The sequence below is a fragment of the Pungitius pungitius genome, chromosome 21 (genome assembly GCF_949316345.1).
Source record: "Pungitius pungitius chromosome 21, fPunPun2.1, whole genome shotgun sequence".
NCBI classification, from domain to species: domain Eukaryota; kingdom Metazoa; phylum Chordata; class Actinopteri; order Perciformes; family Gasterosteidae; genus Pungitius; species Pungitius pungitius.
Window position 1 is genome coordinate 11,744,906 of NC_084920.1, and position 15,756 is coordinate 11,760,661.

The 15,756-nt window shown below is 44.8% G+C and overlaps 1 protein-coding gene across 1 annotated transcript; it reads right to left on the minus strand.

Annotated features, from left to right (window-relative positions):
• Positions 1-779: 779 nt before the first annotated feature.
• frmpd2 (FERM and PDZ domain containing 2) lies at positions 780-13,603 on the minus strand. Its single transcript, XM_037464009.2, has 29 exons — positions 13,483-13,603; positions 13,200-13,363; positions 12,910-12,975; positions 12,641-12,820; positions 12,427-12,502; positions 11,898-11,985; positions 11,530-11,686; positions 11,373-11,444; positions 11,055-11,229; positions 10,716-10,848; positions 10,490-10,628; positions 10,224-10,376; positions 9,953-10,138; positions 9,703-9,862; positions 9,389-9,581; positions 9,217-9,302; positions 9,048-9,128; positions 8,642-8,749; positions 8,284-8,400; positions 7,527-7,708; positions 7,175-7,273; positions 6,783-6,876; positions 6,380-6,465; positions 5,628-5,823; positions 4,387-4,601; positions 2,470-2,536; positions 1,900-2,090; positions 1,540-1,616; positions 780-1,068 (listed from the first exon to the last, which is right to left on the minus strand). Exons 1-27 carry the CDS (start codon positions 13,601-13,603, stop codon positions 2,053-2,055), a joined length of 3,432 nt encoding a protein of 1,143 aa, XP_037319906.2. The 3' UTR covers positions 780-1,068; positions 1,540-1,616; positions 1,900-2,052.
• Positions 13,604-15,756: the final 2,153 nt, after the last annotated feature.

A 15,756-nucleotide genomic window follows, 5' to 3' on the forward strand; every position in this document is an offset into this window, starting at 1 on the left:
GGTCGAGGCCGCGCTGTCCGTCTCCGTTGCCCTGTTCATGAATAAACAGAGGCCGGCGGATGGGTGTGCGTGTCTGTCAGGGCGATTACACACACACACACACACACGCACACACACAAGCGCTCAAACAGCCCCGTGCCGACTCTACTGGCATAATTAGAAACATTTGGGATCATTTGCAAAGGGAACACGAGCTCTGATGGGATCCAGATGCACTACTGGGTTTCACCGAAATATAGGAACCCTTATTTACGAGGGGCCATTACTGGCTCCTCACCCAGGGAGGTGAGTGTGTGTGTGTGTGCGTGCGTGTGTGTGTGTACTGCCCGTTTTGTTTGTTGGTGGATCATCCACATTCAGGTCTGGTTCAGTTTAATGGGCTTTAGTTTCTGTGGGAGCAGCGGGGTTCACCTGAACGCATAATACTGTGAGCCTAAATGAACTGGAGGAGAAATGAAGCTGAAGTAGCTGCCAAAACACAGAAGAAAATATTTCATTTAGTGGTAGAGAAATGACATGCACACTTTTAGCACTTAGGGATGCAATATTTCCATATGTGCGGAACTTCTGTGTCCTCAGCAATATCCATACCAACTGTAAGGGGCCGAAGGGCAGACTAGTGTACATTTCGGCCAATGGGCTTCCACCTACTGCATCAGGGGAATTGTGATCAGGTGTTCCAGGAGACACACCTGGACCTCATCTCATCATCAAGGGGTGAGTAAAAAAAAAAAAGGCGAGAAGGGAAGCCATTGGGGGAAGAGACAGGTTGGGAGAGGAGCAGTGTGGGTGCTCCCTTAGAGCGCCACGGGGGGGGGAGAAGGAAATCCCAGTAAGTTGGATAGCGGCCTGATTTAATGAGTTTAATTTAGTTTGGCAAACGCACTGGAGATGGACTGGGTTGTCTGTTTTGGTTTTGTCACGTTGGTTTATTAAAACATATCACTAGATACCATGCGCCTCTGCCTCTTGACTGCTGTGCTGTCATTTTTGACGGAATCCTCAGTGCAATCCTGTTAAATAACAACTCTTTATCGATTTGTTTCAGTTGGCTTCCCTCTGGAGTTCCTATGAAGCAGAAAAAAACACACGATTACCTTTGTGTACAATATTATATGAATATAATATCTCTTAATGGCTTTGAAACACATCTATCACAAACTATCATCCATTATCCTTCAATATACTATAATAAAATGGTGGTGCTTTTTATAGTGTGTATGTGTTGAAAGTCAATATCAAGTGAAGTATTAATAACTTGTTTAAATGACCATGTGTAACCAATAACATTACAATGAATCAATGTTCTATAATGAACACGTGTTTGCCACACAAAAAGATCAAATGTCACTTTCAACACTATGCTGCCGCCTCCTGGCTTAGAGATGAACTGGCAACAAAACATGAAGGTCTCATTTACAGCAGCGGTTTGTGCCATTTTTTTTGCCATTTTCACACAAAATATCAAGTTGGCTGGTTATAAACAGGTGGGTAAATGATACCAATGCCATTAGGCGTCCTAATGATCCAGTTACTCACATCTTTATTTAACCATTGCTTCCGCAACTCCATTGGCATTTAGCCTCCAAGCTGTCCGCTCTGTTTCTGCAGCATGCCTGGACAACAGCGAAAAAAAGAACCGCCGCGTGAAGCACCATGTCGCTTTCCGTCATGTCACAGCATGTTGTGATGAATATGACAGAGAGCTCTGTTGTTTCATGATTAGTTAGGATAAATGAATACGTGGATCCTTCTGGATTTATGTCTTTGTGGCAATCACAAGAGGTGAAAATACAGCCGTCCATCCAACGCTCAGAAAATCAAGCTCCCCCTTGATCGAAGTGACTTCTACCATGTTAAATCCCATCAACTCATGTCCCACTGCAGAGCATCACTGACCTTTCAGCAAGGTCGGAGTCCATCATTAAGCAGTGGCTCAACGACACATATCGCTCAGCCTTCCCTCAGCCTCCATCACCACTTCCTGTTTGAACACGAAGCTTCTGAACATCCCTTGATGCTGGTGCAGTCAGTACGACATTGTGACACCACTCATGTGTCAGTGAACTGATCAATGGAGGGAAGGATCCCTAAAGAAAACAGATAAACATGAGAGGAAGTCATGGGGGTGCTATCCAGCCTTTACCTCCCAACAAAACCCGACCACAAAGAGGCTATGAGGAGCCTAAAAAAGAGACAGAACAACCGGAGAGACACAAGGGAAATACAAAGAGGAGCAACATGACATCAAATAGACACAAAGTGATTCCAAAGGACCACAAAGGGACATATAATGGCGTAAGAGATTCACAACGGCTACCAACAGGAACAAAACAACAACAACCAAAACGAACTACCACAGAGACACAACTGAGGAATTGTAACGTAATCGTGTCCTACTCCAATGCCCATTGTAACAGTATGTACATGCACATTGCTGAATGAATGCGTGCGCATTTCTGTGTGTACCGGGAGCAGGCCGACAAAGAGTCAGTCGGACCTCCGCCGGGGCAGTCTTGAACAGCTTTAGCACCTTCTGCAGGCAGAAGAGAGAACTTTGAAGAACAATAGTACTCTATGAACACGGACCAAGACCAGTTCAAAAAGAGGCAATTATCAGCCAAATGCTATAATGACAAGACATAAAAGGAGGCATTGTTCAGTTAAATGCAGTTAGATAGGGCTTTACTATAATATACACTCACCGGCCACTTTATTAGGTACCCCATGCTAGTAACGGGTTGGACCCCCTTTTGCCTTCAGAACTGCCTCAATTCTTCGTGGCATAGATTCAACAAGGTGCTGGAAGCATTCCTCAGGGAGTTTGGTCCATATTGACATGATGGCATCACACAGTTGCCGCAGATTTGTCGGCTGCACATCCATGATGCGAATCTCCCGTTCCACCACATCCCAAAGATGCTCTATTGGATTGAGATCTGGTGATTGTGGAGGCCATTTGAGTACAGCAAACTCATTGTCATGTTCAAGAAACCAGTCTGAGATGATTCCAGCTTTATGACATGGCGCTTTATCCTGCTGAAAGTAGCCATCAGAAGTTGGGTACATTGTGGTCATAAAGGGATGGACATGGTCAGCAACAATACTCAGGTAGGCTGTGGCGTTGCAACGATGCTCAATTGGTACCAAGGGGCCCAAAGAGTGCCAAGAAAATATTCCCCACACCATGACACCACCACCACCAGCCTGAACCGTTGATACAAGGCAGGATGGATCCATGCTTTCATGTTGTAGACGCCAAATTCTGACCCTACCATCCGAATGTCGCAGCAGAGATCGAGACTCATCAGACCAGGCAACGTTTTTCCAATCTCCTATTGTCCAATTTCGATGAGCTTGTGCAAATTGTAGCCTCAGTTTCCTGTTCTTAGCTGAAAGGAGTGGCACCCGGTGTGGTCTTCTGCTGCTGTAGCCCATCTGCCTCAAAGTTCGACGTACTGTGCGTTCAGAGATGCTCTTATGCCCACCTTGGTTGTAACGGGTGGTTATTTGAGTCACTGTTGCCCTTCTATCAGCTCGAACCAGTCTGGCCATTCTCCTCTGACCTCTGGCATCAACAAGGCATTTCCGCCCACAGAACTGCCGCTCACTGGATGTTTTTTCTTTTTCTGGCCATTCTCTGTAAACCCTAGAGATGGTTGTGCGTGAAAATCCCAGTAGATTAGCAGTTTCTGAAATACTCAGACCAGCCCTTCTGGCACCAACAATCATGCCACGTTCAAAGTCACTCAAATCACCTTTCTTCCCCATACTGATGCTCGGTTTGAACTGCAGGAGATTGTCTTGACAATGTCTACATGCCTAAATGCACTGAGTTGCCGCCATGTGATTGGCTGCTTAGAAATTAAGTGTTAACGAGCAGTTGGACAGGTGTACCTAATAAAGTGGCCGGTGAGTGTATGATGCCTATGGATTAATATTACTTCTGCATTACATTTTATTGTTGAGGATGTCTAAGATGGCGGTCATGGCAGAACCCATCTCCGAAATGTCGAAAAGTTTCATTGCCTCAGAAAAAGATGCGAAATTGATATAGCTTAAGAAGTTGGACAAAAGGAAAATCTGATCCAATGGAAAGGAAGAAAATGCCATTACAAAACAAGGTAAAACGTGTGAAAATGGAAATAATAAAGTAATAATACCAGTATCTCAAAAGTAAATGCACCATTTTCATGCCTGCGCTCTGATCCCTGCCGAGACCATTTCAATACGACCATAATGGTTCCCAATAGGCTTTTGGTTTGTGAATGTTCGAATGCTAGTTAGTACCGCTTGGCAAGTGGCACCTCACACGGGGGTTATCTATTCCACAGTCACGTGTAAAAACAACATCATCACCCTCCCACAGACTAATCGTGCACGTACCGAATAGGACAGCTCCTTGAGGGACTGGCCGTTGATCGCCAGCAGGACGTCTCCCTCCTGGATCCTGCCGCTCTGCACGGCTGGCTGGCCTGGGAAAAGCTCCTTTATCCGGACCAGGCTGCCAAAGTCTCGAGTCGGCGGATCAAGCTCGCACATTAGGAAGCTAAAGCCCAGGCTGTTGTCGCTCTTAACCAGCGTCACTTCCTGGGTGTTTTCTGCGGGTTGGAGGGTTGGTAGGACGTAAGCAGTAATGGGATAATGAGAAGAGTAAATACATTGTGAGTGTACGGAGGTCAGGGGTTAAAGGGAATAAGAAAAAGAAGGTGGAAGCGAGAGGTGGCGGGACGGAAAGAAGAAGCTGATTAGAGGAATTTAGTTTGAATTCATTTTCCTGCGATGGACAGCAGAAGACGTATTGAGAAATCCAAGTAGTATTGAGAGTATTGAACTCTCAACAAGAACTAGAGTATCTGATTTTTTTCTAGTGGTTGGGCTCAAAGCATTCATTTTTTTTGTCAGATAAGAGACGGTTTAGAAAGGTCTGAAAGAGGCTCAACTGAAGACATCCCACTTTACTTGCACACACTCTTCATCCTTCTTTAGACCAGATGAAAGGCAACAGTGAAATGAATTAATTAATTCAAGTAAATAGTTCAGGTATTCCAGATAGCTGCATGAATGAGCAGCAACGCAACAACCCAAAGCTACGTTTGACATTGTGACATTTAGGTGCCATCGGACACCGGCCCTTTATTGGCATCACACGACTTGTAATGAAATGACTCTGTGATATGTTAAACATGTGAGCTGCCTGTCCGTGTGAGAGGAAAGAGGAGGCATGTAGGATGACAGATAAAAGAGGACAGGCCGAAGGATAAGGGAGCCCGGGGGATAAGAAGGGGGAGATCAGCATGAGAGGAAGGAAGTGTGTGAAGGTTCACCTCGGAGCAGCCACACTAGCCTGCTTGCCCATTAAAGCACACAACAGCTCACAGAGTCCACATTCTCTCACTCCCTCATTGCATTGTAGATTGTACATTGTTCTTTTCAGCGACTGAGGGTCTTGCAGATCGATCCATTGGCAAACCTGTACCCACATTTGGAACTTTGAAAGAGCCCAAATGCTCTCAGCCAATATTTCTGAGCACCTCCCATAGATCCTGAGCTGCGCTGTTTTGTAAAGGCACCTCTTGGACACAGGTTCAAAGTCCATCGTGTGAACCTAAACCGAGTTCCCGTACCGTCAGTGACGAAGACGTAGTCCTTGGGCCGGTCAGAGATCACGGGTGGAGCAGCACTGACGGTGGAGCAGCTGTTGATCCTCTCCGGGCTGGCAGCCGGGTTGATGCTGTGATTGGATACACTTCTAATGGTTTCTGAGCCAAAAGAGACCCTGAGCGGGTGTGTCGCCATTCGCTCCACAACCAAGGTTACCAGCTAGAGAAGGGGACAGGGTAAAGATCAGGGTCTATTGCAACAGCGTTGTGCTCAGAATCCGGTTCTGGAAAGAAGTTTTGCAGTTTGTCCCTCCTTTCTAAGCTACGTACGAAAGCTAAGTACAAAATGGGCTTAATGCCCATAAGTCGAGGTCCTCTCAGGACGGTCAGGGGAGTCCAGGCTCACAATGACGATGCTATCATTAAATTGTATATTGTTTGCATTATCCAAAATTGATGTTACGATTGAAATTAAAGTTTTGGACAATTGCAATTTGGACCTGATGAAGGGAGAAAAGGCATCGACAATAATATTAAATTTTCTTCTGTTGGTAAATAAATGCGCGTTGCAATGCATCCACAAGCATCATGTATATCAATATATATATCTATATATCTATAGATATATATATTTCAAATCTTCTCAATGGCGCTAGGTCGTCATCAAAGTCCCAACCCTTCATCTTCTCTGAGCCATAAATGTGAGTAAAAACGTTTATAGATAACTACTGGCCTTTAATGGGATTCTCACACTAATACAACATGGCATTTTTTACCTCCCCAGTTTTCCTGAGACACTCCACAGCCTGCCGGTAGGTGAAGCACTGGACGCTAATCCCGTCCACCTCCAACAGTCTGTCCCCTGTATTAGAGAACATTATTTCGACACAAATAAACTCATTGTGTCTCTGGAGAGGCTTCAAAATAAATATGATTTGCTCCGTTTTATTATCTATTGTGCGCTGACACATCATTTTACATTTCTCAGATTTCCTATTTACAAGTTCATCTGAAGGTAATGTGTAAACTCATTATTGTGTCCATGGGAGTTTCTCACTATCAAATTCCGAAAGTTTCAAAGGAATCAATGGGGAAGACTCACGTGACTGTAAATAGATTACACAGACCGTTAATTAACCAGTTTGATAAGATCGTTCTGTGGAAATTTAGGGGCAATACCTGAACGTACTCGTCCGTCTCGCTCAGCAGCCCCTCCCGGAATGAGGCTTCTTATGAAGATTCCTCCATTAGGAAAGTTAGTGTTGACACCGCCCTGAATGAGTATCAATTGAACTTAGATTCAGAACATATCTGTGAATTGATTCCTGATGATTAGTGCTGCGGTGACCAAAGCAGGCGGAGGAGTAGAATTATGATGGAGAAACTTCAGATTGAGAAAAGAAGATTTGTTGCTTTTTTTTTTTTTAATTTACAGAATGCAGAGATTTGTCCTTCTCCAATCTGTTTGTTCTTCCTTGTGGTTGGCCCTACTTTATACTTTGTCGACTTCATGGGTTCAACATTTCAGCCCGGAGTAAGTTCCCCACGATCCCCATGTTTCATAGACTTACAGAGATGCTGATGCCCAAACTTCCTGAGATCTTGCTGATCTGCACGGAGATCTCCTCAGGCTCCACACAGTTCAGAGGGACCGACAGAGAGCAGCTGTCCTGAAACCAACACGGACGGAACAAACACTCACTTTAGTCCCGTGTCTCTGTACGTCCCTGCAGTCACATAGACTATTGGCAGATATTTACAGTCATTAAATAGAGGGGAATACAAATGTATTGTGGGACAGATTGTTGCATTGCCGCCGTGGATTCCACCTCTGAGGAGTCAAATTGATTACAGATTACTCAAGGATCCTTTTCAAGGATTATAAAGACACAAAAAGCACCTGAACCGTCAGCGGGACTGTACCTGTGCACCGAGTTCTCGTACTTCTCGGGGGACATTGAGCCGGTTGGCTGTCTTTGGCGTCATCATGGCCGAAACAATCTCCTCTAAGCTGTTGTGCGCTGATCGGACGTCCGTCATTACTGTGCTCTGAGACTCGTAACGACGCATCACAGGAGAGCGCACATTGTTGGGACTGAGGCCCACTGTGGATGACGAGGGTCAGTTAATGCTATACGACAAAATGTATTTAAGAGCATAATGAGAAGGTGGTTATTCTTCTCAGTCAAATGGTTAAGCTTATTAGCTCACAGAATGCTGATTTTGTATTACACAATTACACAACCCCCTTTGCTTAGCTTAGCAATTAAACTGAACAAGGGGAAAACAGTAGTTGTTTTTATAAACAATACCAGTGTATTCGAAATGTGATTTTTTCTAGATTGCGCCACTATATTGGACGATGTATGCTGTTTTTGCATATAAATTGTAAAGAGATGTTGGAATTTGTTCACACCCGTCAGCACCAAAAATTTTGAACAAACACACACAAAAGAGATGATGATATGAAAAAAGAAAATGCACTAAAGTGTTCTATATCATATAACAATAGAAGGCAAGTTAATGGTAGCATGTTTGAACACAAACGAGTAGAAGTGTAATCATTAAAGTTGTGAAGTGATTCAAAACAGGTGCGTCAAATTACTAAATAAAACCCAAACAACGAAGGGCATGGGTCACAGCCACAGTTACACACACAGTGACCTCACACACTGAGCACCTTTCGGCTGCGAGATTATGAGCTGCACTTCCTCGGGGCTGTTCTGCATGACCTCTGCTGCCTTGCTAAAGGTGACGCCCTCCAGGCTGATGTGGTTCAGAGAGATCAGACGACCACCTGCAGGCAAAGGTCACAGTGAAATTGTGCCGGTGTCCAGTATCCGTCGAGTCTGAAGACCTCGTGACCCCAAAGTCCTGCAAACTCATCAAACTGACATCTCCCATTGCCCCCCCCCTCCTGTGCACTTTCCCGCTCCACATATCTCTGCATTATTTTCCTTCTGCTGGCACTTCTGTTGCACTTCAGCAATACGTTGAATACAGGGGTGCTCAGGAAGTAAGAATGTACACCTCTCTACCTGGTCGGATGCGTCCATCCTTATCGGCAGGTCCACCAGGCACAATGGAAGCAACAAAGATGCCCAGGTCATAGTGGCCCACGGTGTCCTCTCCCACAATCACTACACCTGCATACAGACAAACCACAGACCAACTATTACTCATCACTTACATGATCTAACAGAGGAAATATCTGTAAGGGATGTTAGGGATGTCGTCCACTTTGTCAGCAAAAGGGTTATTCACTTGAACATGAAAGTCTAGTCTGCGCTCACTCGTTAGATGCTGTGGCCTTTCAAGTATCCGGGGCCAAACTGATCAGTGTATTGATACATCCACGGGGCTATGCGTTGTAGTGGTGGTGTGTTTCTATACATCATTTACAACTTCTTTAGTGTGGTCTAGCTTGTTGTGTGATCAGCTTACCCAGGCCAAGATGTGGGTCTTTCTTTAGGCTAACACATAGGACTTCTCTCTCTGACGATGACCTTTGTGTCATCGGGGTTTCTGTAGGACGCAAAGCATAGTAAGCAGAGACGTTGTGGATTGCGTAGCTCCTTCTTTCGGCCGACATGTCAACCAGCAGTATGCTTACCTTTGAATGCCGGGGAGCCGGAACGGGCCTCAAATCCGCTCCTCTGGGATCGGGCAGGGGAAAGCATCCCGGTGCTGCCGCGCTGACTGCAAAATTAATAATGCATTTATTCTGTAGTACGTTTGAAAAAAAATAGAGGAACTGAAATCATTACTGCTGGATGACTTACTACCTCTGCTCATTGAGCAGCTGCTGTTTAAGTCGCGCCTCGATCCGGGCCGTGACATCGTCACACAGCTTGTTCAGCGACCCGTCCTGAGGCGTGGTCAGTCCGCTGTCGTCCTGAGGCGTCTCGGAGCAGGAGAAGGACTTGTACTGGCTGCTGCGAGGGCGACACCCTGCGCCGTACTGCACGGTGTTGTCCTCTGGAGGCAGGGAGTTAAGTCAGTCAGACGTCAGACGTCTTCGAAGGTCCACAGAAAATGGCAACAACACTCAAACAAACGCTTTGGCGAGATGAATGGCACAGCAACTGCAGCGACTGACCTGAGACCAGGTTGCGGCTGAGCTGCCGGGAGATCATCTCATTGTTGAACTTATGTTGGGCGGAACAGAGGTTGCACAGATATTGGGCTATTTTCGAACTCTCTGTGATAAAAATGTGCTTCTTTTTGCTGACGCGGCTCTCTACCACAAATTTACGCCTCTGCAGGAACAGGAAGGAAAAGGCTCTTAGGCAATACCACGCGTGGAAAAATGCAACACATCCATTCAAATTGCAATCCACTCCACTGACATTAGAGGAGATGGTCGCTGCCTCCCTCCAGTAAAAAGTCTGATTGGTGGATCGGCAGCCATCTTTAACCTCGAAGACGATGACCCCTTTGGCACAAACGCCCAGCATGATCTCTCCTTCTGAAGGCTTTTTTTCACGAACCACACGGTGGAACAAAACGCCGTATTCAGGCAACTGTTGACATACCTGGAGGGACAAACAGAGAGGGGTCATGGGGTTAATTCTACCGCTTGATGTGGATTTCCAACACCAAACTTGAGTATCTAGCCACCTTAAGGAACTCAAGCTCTGATTCGTCGGTGAGCATCTGAGCGTTGTTGGCGTGGAGGCGTAGCAGCTCCGCCTGAATGAGAGGCAAGGCGCGTTTCTCCATGACGCTCTTGGAGACGTACTGGTTAGGGCGGTAGTAGTTTTTTCCGTATACCTAAACACAACATGTCGAAACCTTTCATTTAGAGAAAATGCACTATTGCTCCATATTTGTGTTTATTAGATTCATTTGACATGTTTTTTTTTTTTCAATTTGTTGTGCACAACCTCCGGCATGCAGTCTCCGCACTCCGACTGCAGGGCCAGGGCTCCCAGGTACAGAGCTGTCTCCTCGTGGCAGGACAGCTGGTCCTCCAAAAGGTCCCTCCTGAGCTGGAGGTAATACTGGTGGCAGGTCTGCTTGTGCCTGACAGGAAAAGGTCGAAACACATTTAACGGATTGGACTTTACTTTAAGACGTCTTTGTGGTAACACAAGAAAGAGCGATACTTACAAGAGAGAAATGTCATTGACAAAAAATTTGATCCTCAAAAAAAGGACAAAGGTGGTTGTAGGCACTTTCTTCCAGCTTTCTGGAGCAACTTTGGAAATCTTGGTGTCATTGTCGACAAAGAAAAACTCATTATCTGCCCAGAGAAAAGAACAAACCAAAGAATTCATAAGTTTACCGAAATAATTTAGGATTTCTTATCTATCCGCCCATCAGCATGCAACGTATCAACAAACGACACTCTCTAATGCTCAAGTGTCCAGGTAAACTGCTACCAAGACGCTACATTCAGACAGCAAAAGAGGGCCTTGAGAAAGACTCATCCGAATGAAACCTCTTTACCGTCAATATAGGCAAGGGCAAAGTAGAAATGTTCCACCAGATTGGAGTGAGCCACAATCATGTCAAAGACGTCCCCTGCACTGGACTTCACCTCACACTTGACCAGGATGCTCTGGCCGTTTGGCATCACCACGCTCAGCTCTCTCTGAGTGGTGGGAGATTTCCCTTTTTTTGACTACAATGGGGAGAAAAATAAAAATCAGATGGTTGCTCAATATGTTCCGGGTGACTAGTCATCCATTGAGTTTCCCCCTTCAAACAGTTGTCAATCTGCACTCAAACTTCCACAGCAATTTAATTTTTCTTCCCACAACTCACCAAAATGGATCCAGGCAGCTCTAAGACAACCAGCGGCTCCTCCAATGTTCTAATAAACTCAGGACCCATGTCCTGCAACAGAGGACGAATCATAAAAAAACACGTTGAGGTATTATGTTAAAATGATCACATTCCATTACGTGAAATAACTACTCACCTTTGCTTTCTTGTCGTTGAAACTCATCGTGGATTCAAACTGTGTGAGGGATCTTGAGATGGCTTTGCGGTTACCTTCCACGTAGGCAGTGCAGGGGCTGCGGTTCAGCTGTTGCCAGCTGCCGTAATTCTCTCTGTGTTGACCTCCGGGGGGAATCCTGGGAAAATTGAGTTTTCCATTCTCAGTCTCATGGGAGTTGAGATCTGTCACTTGTGGCTCAAACATCACACATTTCTTTTCATTCTCAACAGGGGGGTCCATCTACTTTTTCCTTCTTTTTGTGTTGTAAGCTGTGAATGTGTCAGTGACAATGTCCTGTGTGCTAAAATGAACAAACCTTCTGTTATCAGGTGTGTAATGCTTCCTACCCTGATTGCCCGTAGGAATAAGATGCACCGGAGAATGTTCTGGAAATCTTCTTGTTCAGCTCCCACGTTGAGTTACTAAAAGCGCCTCCTGAACACATAAATTGGTATACAGTACTTGCATTTGTTTGACATACCAATATTCATACCAATATAATAGGCTTTTACATGGATGGTAAATGTCTTAAAGCTTCCTTTGTTGAGTTAGGTGATAAGATTGCAACAAACGTCATCTCAGAGATTGGTTTCAATCTTCTCATCCAACTCTGCCATGAAGGTGAATAAGCATATTACCTAAAATATTGACAATTGCTTTTGTCACTTTTTGTCAATATAAGGTGGAGGCCAAAAGGCTTGTTTTGATAGAAGAAGGAGACTTTAGCAAGAAAGTTAACATGGGTTGTACTCTCCCATTTGGTTTCTGATTTTTCTCAAGGAAGAACAAAGGATATCAAGTTGTTTACAGAGCACATATACTATGTGAATACTGCAGCATGCACTTTAAATCTGACAGATAGGACCCGTTTCTTACTGTGCAATCTGTCCCTGATCAATTGACTGCGGTCTGTTAGCAGGGATCCGTTTTCAGCCATGGACACATGATCAACCTGCAAACACATCACTGTCCAGGTCAGGGAAACAAGCACACTCAACACCTACAAAATAGAATATTAAAAACCAACAGGACCGTCTCCTCTAAGAAGCTGAAACACCAACCAACAGCATCCACTCATCCAGCCACTCACTGAGTTTCTGTAGACGTCTTCCACCAGCTGCCTGATGAGCCGATCGGCAGGAGGCAGCATGGAGACCCGGTGGTGGAGCTCGCAGGTCTCCAGCACCGTCAGCAGGTCGGTCCGCCTCATCACCACGTCCTCGCACATGCTGAGCAGCAGTCCCTCCAGCTCCGCACTCATCTGGACCGGCTGGCAGGAAACAAGCACAAAGAAAACCGATGGCTGGTAGCCCAAGCACTAAGAATACTCCAGAATGAGTGGGAGAGAGGAACGTGTACCTGGTTTTGAGGTAGATGATAATCGACACACCAATAAAGAGTCATCCCCAGTGAATAGACAACCATCTGAGGACAGCAGGGACATGGAAATGATTCAAATGTTGATTCCTTCTCAAATGGTGCTGTCAGGGGGACTCATTTTTGTGTTGAGCTCAGGCTGTTGTCTGACTTGTTGCTGTGATTAAAGTCAACTTTTCACCCAATCTTAAGCCACAGCGCTGAACAAGGATACTGAAAGGTAGTTATGTGGATCCGTCCCGACCCCTTGGATTTGTAGCCGATGAGCTCACCTTTTCGGCTGAAGTCCTGGTGGAGGCAGCCTGCCCCTGCTGGATCTCAGGAGCTGTGAAGGAGGCCACGTCTTCATAGCGGGCACAGCTCTTGAAGGCCAGACTCCCGTTGGCTGACAGCAGCACCGAGCCGGGGCTCAGCACGCTGCACATGTTGCCCGAGCCTGAACGGGAAGCACAGCACAAACCGTTGACATTGAATGCTGCTTGAGAAAAACAAAAAGCCCTTTTGTGATGAAACAGGTGGAACTTGGGAGGGAAATTGGAACTGATGAGCGGTTACCTTTTTTGGAAACGGCCAGTAAGGCCTCAGTGGTGGCGAGCAGCAGACACCAGACCTCGTCCTCATCCAGTTTGGAACCCCGGCCCTCCAACACTTCTGCCAGGGTCACAAATGTACCCATCCTGCTGCAACAGACACAGCAGAGACACACACTGGATGCTGCAGGTGGAAAGGCTGTACTGCCGTATTACATGTGGGAAACGTGTTACTCTACCACATTAGTTGCATTATTTAATCAACATTAATAAGTGACACCTGCTACCTGGATTAATACTGTTGTATAGCGCAACACAGTACACCAAAAAGCAGTGTAATTTCTTAACAAAGGAGCGAGTTGTTGTCATTGGCCTCGAATCCCGCCGCTAAGTGAAACTGGCACAATTAACGTTGAGACGTCAGAGGTCGGAGTTTGAGATGGACAAGCTTAAGGTTGAGTAGACTATATCTAATTGTGAGGCGGAGAATCCAACTGTTTTCGTTACTGATCCTCGGAATGCAGCAGTCTTCACAGGTTTTTTGAAAAGAAATGACCAAAAATGCAGAATGGAAAGCAACAGCTCTCTTTTTGTTTGACAGGATTGATGAACCCAAGATAACAGAAAGCTCAAGTTTAAATCTTGAGACAAAAAGAAACATCATATCTATACTTTGAGTGTTTATTCTTTTTATATTTCACATCAACTTGTACGAGTTCAGTCTGTTCATTTGAGCTAGATCACTTATGGCACAAAACAGGAAGAAGAGCAACCTGATTAACTAATCCCTGAGAAGTATTTTTAAATTGTTTTACAATCAGATTAACATCCGGATGTCTCCTCCAGAAAAGGTCTGAAGCATCTGATTCCTTCTCATACTGGAGAATACCACAAAATGGAAGAATCTTTTCACGTTGTTTTTTGTGATGACTTTACTGCTTTGATTTAATTCAATTTACTGTAGCTGATTTAAATCCACTACTTTAACTGTGCTCTGATAATCCAATGCACTTTTGATCCACCTAGACAACCTTGTCAGCAGGGATCAGTGGAGATCTTCTTCACTCATAACTGGAAAACTGTGTTACAAGTACAATGAAAGATGTTTCTGTTCTCTTCACAATAGCCTCAAACCAAAGACGCTAAATGGAATTCAGACACCTTTTCATTTTCTGCTTTGGCTACTGTGACCAGCAAAAACGTATTGTGTGAAAAATGACAATAATTTGATTTTAAGCACACATGATCACTTGTATGTCACTGTTATTAACCAGGTTTGAGTGTTGCTTTTTCTCTATTTGCTGCCTTGCACCCTTCTCCGCTTCCCAGATGGACTGCTGCACCTCATGCCCCTTCCGTTCAGACTACAAACATTACAACTCGATTTTGACACATAACGCAATGTACCTTATTTCATCGGGGTTTCTGGAAAGACTCTTGTTAAGTTCCTGCAGGCATCCCCCACTCTGGACCTAATCCTTCTTCTTCTGCTGCCATTCCACCCACCGCTCCCTCGTCCCGGTGTCTGTCATGGCAGCTTGTCACACACGGTTATTTCCTCATGGCAGATCAAACGGCCCCACGCTAAGGACACATCAGCTTCCTAACGTCATTTGTTGACAACTAATGACGTGCCGTTTCTTCATTCTGCTTCATTTTCAACTATTTTTAGACTGGGGGACATAAGAACATAATTGGATTTGCAGGGCAGGGGAATGGCAGATGGGGCAGCAAAGGACCAATCCACTGTGTTAATCGGATGTTTCACATTCATTGTCCCTCTTTTGCTACTAGCACCTCACATAGATTAAGTTGATTGACTGATGCGGTAGACATGGCTTGGAGGGTAACCAGATTACACAGTTTATACAACCCTTCTTCTCTGCGTGAAATATTTTTGAAACATGAGTATGAATATGAAATAAAAGTAAAAACCATATTCAATATTCAAACATTCTGCACACGTTCTGTAGGCAGTGGTATGGCATTAAAAATCACATGCAATAAAGTATAGATAATAAGTATATATCATGATTTGATGAAACAAGTAACATATTTGAAAGATAACTATCCCATATCTCATCAAAACAATGAGTTATCAGCACTATTCCGATATATCAAAGGCACATTGAACCAATAATCATCCACCGAAGGTTTCGTGACAATCAAACTCAGGGAATAGGAGAAATTTCCACAAAAAAAATGTTATGCCGTGCCATTATGAAATACAGTGCCATTTGAAATAAAGAGCCATTATGAAATAAAAGTGCCATTATGAAATAAAAAAATGTGTACTTGA

Coding starts and splice junctions, on each gene's coding strand:
- frmpd2 (XM_037464009.2), bottom strand. CDS start 13,603: ATGGGTACATTTGTGACCCTGGCAGAAGTGTTGGAGGGCCGGGGTTCC. Junction 12,821..12,909: donor ATCATCTACCTCAAAACCAG/GTACACGTTCCT, acceptor GTTTCCTGCCAG/CCGGTCCAGATGAGTGCGGA. Junction 11,986..12,426: donor GATCAGGGACAGATTGCACA/GTAAGAAACGGG, acceptor TTATGTGTTCAG/GAGGCGCTTTTAGTAACTCA.